At 39.0% G+C, this 16,400-nt stretch overlaps 1 protein-coding gene across 1 annotated transcript in view; it reads left to right on the forward strand.

Annotated features, from left to right (window-relative positions):
• The window catches only part of VPS41 (VPS41 subunit of HOPS complex), a 187,689-nt gene that overhangs the window by 46,462 nt on the left and 124,827 nt on the right, over positions 1-16,400 (forward strand). Inside the window, exon 4 of the mRNA XM_061198413.1 lies at positions 5,951-6,028. Coding sequence (XP_061054396.1) covers positions 5,951-6,028 — 78 coding nt within the window. The remainder of the gene's footprint in view (positions 1-5,950; positions 6,029-16,400) is intronic.

Genomic DNA, 16,400 nt, shown 5'->3' on the forward strand with positions numbered 1-16,400 from the left:
CTTCAGCCACGATCCCTTCACTCTGAGGACGATGTCATTTCTATTTAATTAAGAAAATGGAAACTACCAAGCATGATCAGCCTCAATTCCTGACCCCTTTCCCAGCTCATCTGAATCCACGCCCATCCTTCCCCACAGGAGCTGTTCTTCCTCCTGCTCAAGGACCTTTTTGTCCACTTCTTTACTTCACCCCCCATCATTTCCTCCCTTCTCTCCTAGCGATCAGGCTATGTCATGGAACAGACATAATTCTAGCCCCACGTGACTACTGATCTACTTTCTGATTCTATGAATGAGCCTATTTTGGATGTTTCATATACATGGAATCATACATTGTTTGGTCTCTTGTGTCTGGCTTCTTACACTTACTATCATGTTTTTGAGGTTCACTTGTGACGGAGCACGTATCAACACTTCATTCCTCCTTATTGCTGGATAATATTCCAGTGTATGGACAGAACACACTTTGTCCATTCACCAATTTGTGGACATTTCGATGCTTTTGACACTGTGGATCTCACCTTCCTTAAAACTTCCTTATCATGACACCATTTTCTTATCACTTTCTTGATCACTTCTGTTATTCCCTTCTGGTTTTCTTTCAGTTTCTTTCACCTCTACTTTTCCCTTACATATTGGTTTTCCCAAGATTTGGTCCATTGGCCACATGTCTTCTAAATGTGTACTTTTATTTTTTTTTTTTTAAATAAATTTATTTATTTTTTTGGCTGCGTTGGGTCTTCGTTGCTGCACGCGGGCTTTCTCTGGGGTGAGCGGGGGCTACTCTTTGTTCTGGTGTGCGGGCTTCTCATTGCGGTGGCTTCTCTTGTTGCCGAGCACGGGCTCTAGGCACCTGGGCTTCAGTAGTTGTGGCTTGCAGGCTCTAGAGCGCAGGCTCAGTAGTTGTGGCGCACGGGCTTAGTTGCTCCGCGGCATGTGGGATCTTCCCGGACCAGGGCTCAAACTCGTGTCCCCTGCACTGGCAGGCGGATTCTTAACCACTGCGCCACCAGGGAAGCCCAAATGTGTACTCTTCTTGATATTTAAATTTCATGATTTCTGTGGCCACCTCCACCCTGACCCTTCCAAGAATAGCGTGCTTATTTATCCAGGTGCCTCCTACACAGCTCTACCTTTGGTTCTGTTTATACCTGAGACTCACCATGTCCATAATGAGCTCATCTTCTTTTCCCTTCCTTCCCTTGCCTCTGTTTTTTTTGGGTTCTCTGCCCCATTTGGTGGCATCACCTAAGCCAAAGCTGACTCCTTCTCCCCTTCCGTCCAGTCATTCCCTAAGTCCTGGTGGTTCTCTCACCACCCCTGCCCTAGCCAAGGCCCTCATCTTCTCCTGCCTGTACTCGTGTGCTTCTCATTTTTCTACCCAGATCTGATTTTCATCATCTACTAAATAAAAGTCTGAGCTCCTTCATGTGGTGTTTAAGGTCCTCTGAGATCTTGCCTCCTTGTGTGATTGGCCCCATATCTGACCACTTTCTGCCACAAGTGCGATGCTCTGGCAGCAACTCCTGACTCTTCTTACTCACAACATCTCTTCTGCCTGGCTTCTACCCCCATGTTGCCTGCTTGAATCCACTCCCATCCTGAGTCAAAGACCTTTTAGTACAGGCATTCATCATTTCTCCCTGGAACTAATGAACACACCGTGAACCAATCTATTTTCTTTCAGATTTGATTTCATCCTAGTCCATTTATAACACTTCTTTCTACTGAAATAATCTTCCAGGAATTCACATCTGATCATGTACTCCCCCTTCCTAGAATTCTGTATTGGCTTCCTGGTATCTTCATGATTCGGACACACTCCCCCCCACCCCAAACACACACTCACTTTGTTACCTTTCATCTCTCCATAAATATTCAGAAACCTCGGGGGGCTTCCCTGGTGGTGCAGTGGTTAAGAATCCGCCTGCCAATGCAGGGGACACAGGTTCGAGCCCTAGTTCGGGAAGATCCCACATGCTGCGGAGCAACTAAGCCCGTGCACCACAGCTACTGAGCCTGCGCTCTAGAGCCCGTGAACCACAACTACTGAAGCCCGCGTGCCTAGAGCCCGTGCTCTGCAACAAGAGAAGCCACCGCGATGAGAAGCCTGCGCACCGCAGCGAAGAGTAGCCCCCGCTCGCTGCAACTAGAGAAAGCCCGCGCGCAGCAACAAAGACCCAATGCAGCCAAAATTAAATAAATAAATAAATAAATAAATAAAACCCTTCAATGGCTCTCATTACACGCAAGATGAAGTCTGAAAAGTTTTAAAAAAAAAAAATTCAGAAGTCTCCTGTTAACCAACCTTGCCAATCTCATTGCCTGTCTCCTGCCCTGGATGCTTCCACCATATAAAACTACTTGTAATTTTTTACCTTTGTCCTGCTTTTTATGTGACTACATGCCTTTGTGCAAGTTGTATCCACGCTGCCTAAAATGGTCTTTACCACAAGCCTGCCCCATCTGCCTCAGTGTCTACTGTCTAACACTCCTCCTTCAAAGTTGACCCTTGAACAACACGGATTGGAACTGCATGGGGTCCACTTATACACGGATTTTTTTTTCAGTAGTAAATACTACACGGTCCCTGGTTGGTTGAATTTGTGGCTGTAGAACCACTGATCTGGAGGAACCGTGGATCTAGAGGGCCAACTAAAGTTATATGCACATTTGCAACTGCAGGAAGCGTGGGTGCCCCTAACCGCCCCCGAGATTGTTCAAAGGCCAACTATCTACTGTTGAAAAAAATCTAAGTGGACCCTCCCAGTTCAAACCTGTGTTGTTCACGAGTCAATCGTACTTACTTTTAAAGCATACTCTAAAAATTTAATCTTAATCAGTTTTTTATTTCTTCTCCATCATTTTACCGTCATCCTTTTAAGTCATACGTGCTTATTGTCTAAGCATATCATAGGTGCTTTGTGTGTGTGTGTGTGTGTGTGTGTGTGTGTGTTGAATAAACCACCAAATTGATGAAAAGGAGAACAAAGTTTGCCTCCCCAGAGGTCAAACTTTATTAACACCATACTTAATTCAACTTGGCCAAGGAGCCTGATGGTGGGAACTGTAGTCAGACTAGGTTTGAGAACATGCACTCTTGATCTGAGGCTCATGTTTCTATTTACTAGGCTTCTGATCCAGTTGAGGGTATTTTAGCTATTAATTCTGGCCCTAGCTCTGCCACTCATTGACTGTCTCCGGGGAAGTCACATCAACTCCCAGAACTTATTTCCTTATGTGTAATTGAAGGCAGTCCCTGCTCTAATGCTTTGAATGCTGTAAAGTGCTAGGTGAAACATAGATATTACTATACAGCCGACCACATTTGCAATGTGCTACTTCTTGTTTCTTTCGTGGTGTCCAAAAGACTGCTTATTGCTTCTTCTACCTATTTACTTACAAAAAGTCCAATTGTTCAAAGGAAAGGCAGTTATGCTAGTGGATGGTTCAGAAGGATTCAGTGCCCAAATGATAGTTTATAAAATGAGTCAAGTTTCTGTATTTAAACAGGAAAGGGGCTAATTAAATTATGTTTATTCTTTGCCCATCCTGGATTTTAGGTGCTCTCAGGTTAAAAGAAAAAAAATTGAATAGTTACAAAAGCACAAGGCTTTTCATGTCTGGAAGGAGGGTCATATTTAAAGGATTTATATTTATGTTCGTGATTTGTGGCCAATTCTGCATTTTTTTTCTTGTATTTTAAGTAGTCGAAAGTATTAGCAAATGAAAGTATGACTCATTAATAGTTTTGGTAGTTAAATTTTTAAGAACTATACGATTGCCTTATCAAACTTGATTGTTTTAAGAGCACATAAAGTTATTTCTAAAAGGGAGCAACAATAATTTATCTAATCCAAATGATGAAATGTTTTCCTAAACAAAAGGTAGCTTGTCATAAAAACCACTGCTTTTTTTTTTTTTCAAAGATGTTCTAAAGTAATTATAGTTTTAGGTTGAAATCATACAATCAAAATAATTATTTTACGTTTCCTTTCTGTCTTAAGTATTAAATGAATTAAACTAGTAATTTTGAAAAGAAAAAGGGAAGGAATTAATATTTGGGATAAAGTACTCTGTATAGAACCTTTAAAACTTTGATAAAATATAATTGGAAGTTCAAGAATGGCCTTCACAGAGATATCAGAGAATGACCCAGTATTAAAGCATTGGCCTTCTTGGTTTTCTTTCTTTCTTTCTTTTTTTTTTTTTTTTTTTACTTTTGGCTGCGCCATGCAGCATGTGGGATCTTAGTTCCCCGACCGGGGATTGAACCCGTGCCCCCTTCATTGGAAGCGCGGAGCCTTAACCACTGGACCGCCTGGAAAGTCCCCCACCTTAGTTTTCTAACAAAGTAAATACAGTGTTTATGAGGAGAGCCAATCCTGTCGAGTACTTGGGTGTAGTGAGCTTTTAAAACCCATTCATTCTTTTACCATAGGTGGCCTCTGAATGGAGTATTGTTTGTAGCTAGTATTATGTGGTATTTTTCTATTCAGATATTGTCAGAGTGTCACTGTGGAGAAGAAATTACACCCCTCTGAGTCCTCTATTTCTGAGTAGAATGTTCTTTTGCTTTGGAGGAAACAGCCCTGTTTGGTTTAAATATTCAGACTCATTAACCCCCCAAGAATTACCTCTTCCCCTGCCCTTTCCAGGGCCCCGACATCCTCTTTTCAGCAGCCTTGTTGTCTGCCCTGGATGAGTAATCGGCCTGGCACCTTGTGCATTCAGGCAGCCCTGTGCAGCGGAATCGTCATACCTAGTTATGTCTGCACACCTGATGTTTTATTAACCAGTATTGATTTTTTTACCCGGGGGACTTTTTTTCTTCCTGAAAAAAAGGCAACCTTGCAGGAGTGAAATGCATTGCAGGGACTGAATTTCTAATGAACCCCCTTCTTTTCCTTTTTGTGACGCCTCTTTAATGTAGCTTTGTATTTTAAGCGCCTGATCTGAAATTTCATTTTCAGCAATTCCATTCTGAGAAATCCTTTTAAATCTTGACTTTCTGTAAGGTTAATTTTTTTCAAGATTGTTCTGCTTGACTGAAAAGCTTAGTAGTGCCTATAAATTTGAGCATTTCGTTCTAGGTTGCGATGAAGCATGTTCACATGCAACGAAATACAGAGAATCTGGAACTCTTTGAGTACTGCTTAGAGAAATAAAAGGGAAGAGAAATCTCATGTCCTATTTCAGGTAGTCCTAAAGTTTCTTCTCATTTCTTTAGGGTTAGTTCAAAGAATTAAAGAAACAGTGGGAGTTATGAACTAGTTTTATGTCATAAAATGAATACAAAGCTCAACAGTTACTTGTGTGACAGAAAAGGATTTTTTTCTTTTTTGCATTCAAAAATAAACATTGACACTTAATATCACACGTTTACTTTTAGAGAGGCATTCTCACGATGACAGTATAAGTACATCTGAGTTTTTGCATCTCAGTGTGGCATGGATTTTCCTTCCTAAAAAAGATTACTTTGTTGTTGGTGTGTGTGTGTGTGTGTGTGTGTGTGTTTATGTGTATGTTGAACTTAAATGACAGCACAGATTTACGCAGTTGCCATAAATTAAGGGGAGTTTCTAAATCATTCCCTTCAGACGCTGAGTTCAACCGTGGGTTGGTCGTACTTTCACAGCTGCATTTTAATTTGCTGCCTCAGTCCATCAGGGCATTGGGTACAGGCCGCATGCACACCATTAGTTGTCAGTAGATGAGGGTCCTCATGAGTCATTCTGACAGCTAGCTTGCATGATCCCAATAAAGAAGGCCCTGTTCTGTGATTTCCTCCAAGCCGGAAACAAGCCTTCTCAAAGGAATGTGCGTCTTCCGAGGCATCGCAGATCGCTTACACATTAAGTGTCTTGACTTTGCAGATGGTTTTATTCCTAATTGTGTATGAATGGTCCATTAAGAAACTGACCCCTGTACCCCTCTGTTCTTCTTACAGTTCTTGGCACTGGGCACACATTATGGCAAGGTTTATTTACTGGATGTCCAGGGGAACATCACTCAGAAGTTTGACATAGTAAGTATCCAGTATAAAATAATGTGCGAGCTAAATTTCATGCTGCAATCTGTGCTTTGAAATGTTTTAGCCATTTGTTTTTAGAGCAAATAAAGGATCTTTATCGATGAAATCGGAGTGCTAAGAGTTCAACTCTGAACTTTATAACCTGTGCTAAAAAGTTTTAAAGGTGAACTTACAAAGAAAGAGGTCTATATTTATAATGTATTTTCACTGGGTATCTGCTATATAAACTCCTTTTAAAAATTTATTTTTATGAATCTGTTTAATTGCAGTTCTCTAGTTAATTATAGTCATCCATTTGGCTTTAAATGAAGCATTTAAAATACTCCTATGTGTATTTGTTTTAAACTGTAACAGTGTAGAATGTCTAGATGAATTGTTAATCAAAGAAAAAAGATTGCTTTTATTGGTGATTAATGGTGCTAATTTACATACTCTGGGGGTTTGTGGAATCCTTAAAGTGTGAACCCCCTCATTTGATGACTAATGTCGATTGTAAGTACATGCCCCATAATCTTCTCCAGATGCCAAATGTAATTGAAAATTGATTGATCACCTTGCTGTTTCAGTTTATCTCTTCTAAATATATAAAGCTAATATTTTATGTGAATGTTCTGCGAGTTGGACTCTTAGGGGATTATATTGACTAAAAGAGAAGAGCCAGGCTTTTTATTTCTTTAATTGTGATTTGGAATCACCAAGGATGAAGGAAATGTTGAATCTGAAGCTTGATTTTGGTGTTTAAGATGGGCCTAGAAAGTATCAAGTGTCCGTGGTTGTGTGAATGTGAACCTTTGGGATGAAAAAGGTGGTGATTTGGGGGAACATATTCCTTTTTTTGAAGAAAGCGTCAGCACTTGTTGAAAGATCCATCATAAGGTATTGGTGTAGTTTACAAAGGACACCACAGTTTCTAAAGCTGATACATTATATATTAAAGGTACCAGGTTGCTTTGTTTTGCTTAAAAGAAATGGAACCACAGATGATGACAGTATCCTTGGAATCTTTGGAATAGTCCTGGAAGGGAATTGTGTGCTCTAACCACTGATCCATCAGGCAAATGGGGGGTTCTTGTTTGGCTTCGGCATCCCTTTCAGACAAGAGGATACTTTTGACCCTCTTACTTCTCCCTCCTGGACACTGGCCACCCGTTTTGATGATTTAATAAACATTTGGTCTTCCCATTGCCATGCATTAAAATGTGAGCTGGTGCTAGGCAGAGCTCTTTTTTATGGTGTCACCCATATCTCCTCACCTTGAAAAAAGAGCTTGCCTGGATGGTCTCTTAAATTTACGGCTCCAGTTTAATGATTCTGTTAAACTCTGCTTCTCAGTAAGTCTTTTTAATATTGTATAGAAAGTACTTGATTGCTGAGGTTCACAGGACAAACACTGCTGGTTCCATGGCCAAAAGAGAAACCAGGAGAAATACTGTAGGAGTTTATTCGTGTCCTTCTTTACCCATTCATTCATGTGGTCCTTGTGTCTATTCAGTATAAGCCTTCAGCTTTATCTTTTCTGATGTCAGTTTTATGTCAGGTATATCCTGAGTCCTTTTCCAGGTAATTCCTGGTTCTTTCTTTTCAGTCCTGCCTTTATGACATCTTTGAAAATTAAGTTCTTTATAGCTTTGCACTTATTTTTGGGCAGGAGAGGAAGATGGTTTGGTGCTCTGTTTGTTTGTTTACCTCACACAAGAATTTAATAGTCTGCTGTGGAGAAGTTTTTCATGAGGCCTTGGGTCTTCATGACCATTACCTTATGAGGTATATGACTTTCTGGTGACAAATTTCAGAATGTCACTACCTTTTGAAAGGAGCCTGAATCTTCAGCTTCTCATCTCAGATGAGTTTTTTTCTTTATTTTTTTATTTTCCTGTTTCCAATGACATGGCTGCTTTTGGGGGCTCCGTATCAGTGCTCTTAAAACAGGATTTTTTCAATTCTAAAAACACTTATGGCTTGAATCTGCAGATTTTCTTTGGATGCAATGATTGCCATATTCAATCAAGAACTGTTTTCTTCATTAGAAATGCAGCGAGAGTGAAACAAGTATTTAAAAAAAAAAAAAACTAGTGAATTAACACCTCTGACTTTAGTTTTTAACTTCTAGGTGAAACGAATTTAAATGAATTAAAATTAGATAAAATAATAATACCTTATATTTGCATAACATTTTTAAAAAATTTTCTCAAGAAATGTCTCCTCAACCCATTCATTGCATTTATAGGTTTTGAATGCAGTAGTAAAGTCACGAATCAGTAGTTCAAAATTCTCACCTATCAATAGGGTTTTTTTGGCAGAGCATGGAGGCATAGAGGAATCTTTATTTTTAAAAGGTTTCCCAGATGATTCTGCTATTTGTGTTGGAATGGAATCATTACATTAAAGGCTGTATAACTTTAAATGTATATGATACAAAAGAAGAAATAACTAAACAAATCATTCTGCATGTTGAAGAAAGTGATTTGTTTTTCCATTAGTATTTCAGGAGAAATACTGTTTAGCACACTCTACAAAAGCTAAGCATATGCCTTCCTAATAACCCAGCAGTTCAAGGTATATATCAAGAAAATGGAATACAGTGCATATGTCTACAAAAAATATATGTGTAGAAGAGTGTTAATAGTAGCTTGATTTGTAGTAACTCCAAACTAGAAACAACCCAAATGTTCATCAGTAGTAGAATGGATAAGCAAATGATGGTATATTCTTAGCAATTAAAAAGAACAAACTATTGCTACATGCAACAAACATGGATGAATTTCACTGTCTTAATGTTCAGCCAGAGAAGCCAGACACAAATATGTACATGTTGTATGATTCCTTTTATATGATGGTTAAGAGAAGGCAGAATCATACTATGATGATAGAGGTCAGATAATGATTTGACCTGGGAGAGAGCACAGGAAGAATCTTCTGAAGTGTTGATAATAGTCCCTATCTTGGTGGTTTCCCAGTAATATACATATGTAAAAATCACTGAACCGCACATTTGAGATTTGTGCACTTTATTCTATACGAGTTATACCTCAATAACGTGCACACGCACGTACAGAAATACCTATACACGTGTATGTCTCTTTGACCTTGAGCAATGTTCAAATTATCCTTTGTTGAAGCAAACATTTACTCTACTTACTTCTAAATCCCAGAACATTTCCTAGGTTGGTATCTTGTTCAGAGATCTTGATATAAATGAATCATGATATAATCATGAATCATTATATAAATAATCATGTAAGATTATTCTTACAGCTGTATATTCTTCTATAATTACATAAAAAGTTTGATAGAGAAGATTCTGTGCTACCCAGCCATCCATGACTGTTCTTTTGTGGATCAAAAGCAAAAACCACTAGGGTGATGATTTATTTTGCATGTTGATATTCAGATTTCAGTCCATCTGAAAGGATATTCAGAATATATGTTAATTAACATGCTTTAGCCACACATGTGTGTTTTTTTAAAAATTTTTTCCCTAGGTGTAACTTTATGTTAATTCAGATTTAATTGATAAAGTTCAATTTTACTGAAATCACAGAATAAAATTAAAATAGGTCTAGCTTCTCAGGTAAAGGGGCTCAAGTTGCTAAGAAAATTGCCTTCTTGAATATAGATCAAGCCATATTCTCCTGAATAATGGGTGTCTCAATTGCTTACACAGTATGTAACATATGACTTCAAAATCCTTAGAGGATCTCAAATTCCTTTTAAATTCCCACATGGCATCTATGCCCATATGATGTCATTAATCATAGTAGTTAACTTTCTCTTTAATAGCCTCCACTTTCCTTAAGCATATTAATTTATGGCTTACTAATTAAGAGTACTTATTGTACTTTGAAGCAATGAGCAAATTATTTTGGAGCATTATTCCATATGTTTTAAATCTTTATTCTATTAAGTGTGCTAGAGGGAGAGCAAAGAAGTCCACTGACCAAATAAATCTCTGCTCTTTACCTTTATGTGTTTTCTTTCTTTGCTAGAAATAGGAAATGAAAAGGTTTGGCTGTCATCATGCCATGGCAGAAGACATTAGGTAAATACTTATAAAATGGATTGTTACAAAAAAGAAAGGAATAGGAAAACAAAATAGAACAGGGGCTTATTAGGCATTTTATATTAAGATAAATATGAAATTTAAAAAATTAATCTCTTAAAGAAGAGGTGGGTTCAGGATTCTCCTTGAACTCCAGATAGTAGAGTCTTTTGCTATTTCTATTTTTTTTAACTTGGCTGTGCCACATGGCTTGCAGGATCTTAGCTCCCACTGGACGGCCAGGGAATTCCCATCTTTTGCTATTTCTATTGCTGTTTTTGATTTGGGATTAGACTAACACACTCTTTTCCTTACTGCTGATCTTTGGTACTTCTTATGGTCGTATGGTATTAAAAACCCAGATTTCTGTGAAAACTAGCTCACGCTACGGTATTTTAACACCCTCATAAGAGTTCTTTTTATTTCTGCTTATCTTCCCTGCTCATCAGTTCAATCCCTGTGTCTTTGAGAACCCTGGACAGCTTCTCACAACTTCCCAGATCAAGTCCTAATCTGTGGCTAAGACCCTTGTCGTATGGCCGAAACCTACGTTTCCAATCTTAGTTTCAGTTTCTTCCCTCTCCAGTCATTCTGATCCACTCACCGTCTTCTGGTTATTGACTTGGACATGCTTGTTCCAGCCTTTTAATCACATATTCCAAGGATGCCCTTCTTCCATTAAGTCCCGTTCTTTCTGCGATGTGCTTGTACTGAAGTGACCTCTCCTTTGAACTCCTGAATTATTGCTCTTTTCACTTGCAGTGTTAATCCGTCATCGTGTCAGTTCCAGCTTCATGTTCAGATTCAAGGTTTTGGAGGGCAGAGGCCATGCCTCCTACTATACCGCTCCCCTCTTTCTCTCCCTCTCTCTTGTCTCTGTGGCTGTTTGGTACCCAGTGAACGTATCAGCTGATAATATCTTCTTGAAACATACTCATGGAACTGGTTCTTTTTCTGTCATTACTTAACCTCTCAGGAGGGCATCTGGGAGTCAGATCTCTGCTCTCCTGTGTATTATTCAACCCTCACACCCCACTGGATTTATAATTTAAAATGTTTGTATTGAGATCAGAACCTTAACTCTTACTTATGGAAAGTAAGCCTTTTATTCAGTGATACTTGGCGAGTTTTTAAGATATACTCAGACTTTTCCTAGTTCCTATGGAGAATCCATGAAGTCAACAGAGTGTGGAGGCTGAGGAGACTTTGGAGATCATTCTAGATACAAAAGGTGCCGAGTCAGGAAGCTGGAGGGAAACTGAGCTTGAGCTGCTTTGGTTCTCTATTCCCTGCCCGCTTGCTGTTCACTCGCCTATTCCAGTTCATTCCAGGCCTTCCTCACATATCTAGACGTTTCCCTCACCTAAGGTTGAAAAAGATGTGTTTGTGACTGGATCCTGCCTGGGAGTGACCATGGTTTCATTTCTGTCTCTGGGCTTTGGGACTCAGCCATCTTTTGGATTGCATTCCCGGCCTTTTGTGTGCTCTCTTTGTCTTAGAGGAATTTATCTCTAATATAAATCAGCTCCTCTTTTCTCTTTCCTTGGTATTGATATATAAATGTTGATTATAGGATCACCCATCTTTATTTTTATGTTTCAGCAAAAGAAAAGCTTATCTTCTCTCTCTTCTGTCTCTTGGCCAGTGTAATCCTGAAAACTGAGGGTTCCTTTAAGCTTCTCAGATTGCATCTTTAATATTCACAAATACCTCTTTTATCCTTCCCATGGTTTAATCATCTCCTTCTCCCTGGCACCTCCACTTCTGGAAAATACAGTACTTTTGTCGAGGTTATTTGCATCTGTGTCGAGGTCATTCCATCCAGAGAATGTGTGTTTCCTGAGGGCGGTTTCTCTCATTTCTCTCTGCATCCTTAGTGCTCCACATAAAAGCTGATGAATAGCAAGAAATTGATGGAACTTGGCTGAACCAATAGTTCTGAATCTGTAAAGTTCCATGTATCTGGACTACCTTCCAGATAATCAGGGTTTTACACCTTCCTTTCCTCCATCAGGATAACTGTGTGTACATTATGGGGAATCATGTGGGCATGACCATCTCTTCGAGAGTAAATACAGATCCCAGGCATTCATTATTACCCCGAAGAGCCCAACTCTTTGGGGCTCATTCATAATGTAGCCAGAATAGTGTGGGGTGACTATTCATTAAAAGAACCCTTGGAGCAGATCTAAAAATGTAAGCTATCTATCCGTGAACAAAGAAACCCTGCTCTACTATTGGTCGCAGGGCACTTGTTTATCGACCTGAAGCACATCCCATCCATATGTGCAATTCCAGGTGTGGCATCATTACTTGGAAAGCAGGGCATGTATCTTTTGATATTATCCAAGTGGTACATTGTTGGCTCAAATGTGGCAGTGTCTGTACTATCTGTTTAAGACTGACTGACAGGTCTCAGCTTCTTATGTGTTTAAAGAATCTGTTTTCTATATTTGGACTCAGTATCTTGAGTGATAAGAAGTATGTCCAATGAGGTGAGAATTACTTAAATGGAAATCAAACTTCTGAGAAATGATGCCAAGGAAAGTCCTCTTTCCCATTTTCTGCATTTCTTTTTCATAAATAATCTCCAGTGTGTGGATTAAGTGTTTATCGGTAGGTTGATAACTTTGGTAGCATCTGTGTGCAGAGGTGAGTAAGGAAACAGGTTCAGCTTTAAGGATGCTTCTCTCATTGAAAATAAAGTGTCATGCTTACAGAATGTTGTCATATCTGATCTTTAAGTGGTAACTGCATTTGGGCAAATACCTCTTAAATAGCTAAAATTTTAAATATTTCTTCACCAAATTACCCTGGTGCTCCACCCATTTCATAGTCAGGGTTGAAGTAATTGTAAGTTTTTGGAACTTGACTCTGAGCTGGGTAGTAGACTGGAGCCTAATTGTCAGAAAGCCCGTGGACTCTATTCTATGGTAAAGGAGAGCCTCATGCTGGGGCTTCTTTCTTTGGGGATCAAGCACTTATGGCAAAGTCAGAACAGTGAAAAGATCGTGAACAGTGTGGAGACTTGGAGGAGGAGTGATGAAGTTTGCAAGCGGGAGAAAGTGAAATTTGAGGTGAATCTTGAAGGATGAATGAGCATTTTTCGATTGTTGGAGTGGGTTTGGGCCAGGTGATGGATGCTTCCTGTGAAATAGGGAATCACAAAGGGCAGGGAACTTTGATCACAGACTTTACATCTACACATACATTTTGTTTTTCCTCCAGTAGCTCGAGAATAAGGGAGTGGAGAGGAAAGAATGGATGGGGAGGTGCAATGAGAGAGACTTAGGCAGCAGGTTTGGCAGAAGGACTGAAGGAAAAAGAAAAGTAGAGTTTTCCTGAGTGTCTTCATGGGGACTGACTTTGGAGTTTGGACTGTTCAGGGAAGCAAGTGAAACGAGAACAGTGATGGGAAATCAGGTGTCATGGACCAGAAGTCAGGGGCTTTATATATGGGTGTAAGTGTCTGTGTATACAGTTTAATAACAAATAATTTATACCTTGAGTTTTGTTTTGTTAGTAATAGACTTCCAAAGACTAAAAAGTCTCGGGAAACCCTGACAGAGCATGTTTCAAAATAAGGGTGTGTTACTTCTTCCTTAAACAAGCTCTGTTTTTCTATCTGAATTGTTTTGTTTTGTTTTTTAATTGGAGTATAGTTGATTTACAATGTTGTGTTAGTTTCAAGTGTACAGCAAAGTGATTCAGTTATCCATATATATACATTATTTTTCTTATTCTTTTCCATTATGGTTTATCACAGGACATGGAATATAGTTCCCTGTGCTGTACAGTAGGACCATGTTGGTTATCTGTTTGTTTGTTTTTTTTTTGGCTGTGTTGGGTCTTCATTGCTGTGCACGGGCTTTCTCTAGTTGCGGCGAGCAGGGGCTACTGTTTGTTGCGGTGCACGGGCTTCTCATTGCGCTGGCTTCTCTTGTTGCGGAGCACAGGCTCTAGGCGCGTGGGCTTCAGTAGTTGTGGCACGCGGGCTCTAGAGTGCAGGCTCAGTAGTTGTGGCACATGGGCTTAGTTGCTCTGTGGCATGTGTATCTTCCCGGACCAAGGATTGAACCCGTGTCCCCTGCATTGGCAGGCGGATTCTTAACCACTGCGCCACCAGGGAAGCCGGGTTATCTGTTTTATACATAGTAGTGTGTATATGTTAACCCCATGAATTGTTTCATTTTATGAGTCTTTTCTAGAAATTATTTCTTGTCTATAATCACCAAGTTTTTTGCATTTGATAGAATCATGATGTATTATGATAAATGGGAACTTAAAGGATATTTTATCTGTCCATCCAAGATATGAAATTATTCTATAGTATTCTTATTACTTGGTTGTTCAGTCCTTAGTTTATATCTCTAGTAAGAAGAAATCCATTACTTTCACGGGCAGCTATTAGCTGTTTGCACTTAGTTTTAATATGAATTTTCCCCCTTTCTATCAATTAAACCAACAAAAGCTAAGTAAAGTGGAATAACACATACCATTAAACACCTCTTAGAGTGGCTAAAATTACACTGAAAGACTGACCATACCAGGTGTTGGTGAGGGTATAGAGAAACTGGAACTCATGCTACTGGTGGAAATGCAATATGGTGTAACCTCTTTGGAAAACAGTTGAGCAGTTTTATAAAACATTAAACACGCACCTACTATCTGATCCAGGCATTCACCCTTAGGAAATGAAAGCATATGCTCATCCAGAGACTTGTACATGAATGTTCACTTAATTTTTATTTATGATAACCCCAAAGTGGGAGCAGTCTATATGTCTCATCTACAGGTGAATGGATAAACAAAATGTGATATATCCATATGACGGCATTCTAATCATCAATAGAAAGGAATGAACTTTTGATACACACTGCAACATGGATGGATCTCAGATCTATCATGTTAAGTGAAAGAAGCCAGACTCAAACGGCTACATATTATATGGTTGCATTTATATAAAATTCTAGAAAATGCAAATAAATCTATAGTGGCAGAAAGCAGATCAGTGGTTGCCTGGAGATGGGCAGAGGGATGGTGTGGTGGGATTGTAAAGTGGTGTGAAGGAACTTTCAGGGCTGATAGATACATTCATTATATCGACTGTGGCGAAGGTTTCATGAGTGCATACATACGTCACAACTTTGCCAGATTTAAATATGTGCGGTTTATTGTATGTCAGTTATATCTCAATAATGCTGTTTTTAAAAAACAAAAATGACAAACTACAGAAAAAATAGAATAACGTGTTCCCAGTGGTGATATTTACATATCAAAATGTTATTTGCGTCTATGTAACCCCGAACTGTTGGGTATTCTTTAAGGTGCTTGATATTATAAAGGACACCGTACAGAGTGGGATCTAGATTATCTAATTGCTGGCTTCTTTGGTCTTTCTTTAGGTTGTGAGTCAAAAGAAAAAAAATTCTTCATTTAAAGTTTTTTCATTTAACATTCTCCTTGTTTCTTTTTTTTAAAGTTATAGTTGATTTACAATATTGTTAGTTTCAGGTGTGCAGCGCCTGAATACTGTGACTCAGTATTTTCACAGATTATCTTCCATTATAGGTTATTACAAGATAATGAGTATAATTCCTTGTGCTATACGGCATATTCTTGTTGCTTATCTATTTTATATAGTAGTTTGTATCTGTTAATCCCATACCCCGAATTTGTCCCTTCCCTGCTTGCTCTTTGGTAACCATAAGTTTGTTTTCTATATCTGTGAGTCTGTTTCTGTTTTGCATATACATTCATTTGTATTATTTTTTAGATTCCACATATAAGTGATATCATATAGCATTTGTCTTTCTCTGTCAGACTTATTTCACTAAGCATAATGTTACTCTCTAGGTCCATCCATGTTGCTGCAAATGGCAGTATTTCATTCTTTTTTATGGCTGAGTAATATTCCATTGTGTGTGTGTGTGTGTGTGTGTGTGTGTACACCAACCACATCTTAATCCAGTCTTCTGTTGATGGGCACTTGGGTTGTTTCCATGTCTTGTCTGTTGTAAGTAGTGCTGCTGTGAGCATTGAGGTGCATGTATCTTTTCGAATTAGTGTTTTCGTTTTTTCCGGATATATACTCAAGAGTAGAATTTCTGGGTCGTATGGTAGCTCTGTTTTTAGTTTTTTAAGGAACCTCCACACTGTTTTCCATAGTGGCTGCACCAAATTACATTCCCACCAGCAGCTTATGAGTTTTCCCTTTTCTCCACATCCTTGTCAACATTTGCTATTTTTAGACTTTTTGATGATGGCCATTTTGATAGGTGTGAAGTGATACCTCACTGTTGTTTTGGTTTGCATTTCTCTAATGAT

The sequence above is a fragment of the Eubalaena glacialis genome, chromosome 8, assembly GCF_028564815.1.
Source record: "Eubalaena glacialis isolate mEubGla1 chromosome 8, mEubGla1.1.hap2.+ XY, whole genome shotgun sequence".
NCBI classification, from domain to species: Eukaryota; Metazoa; Chordata; class Mammalia; order Artiodactyla; family Balaenidae; genus Eubalaena; species Eubalaena glacialis.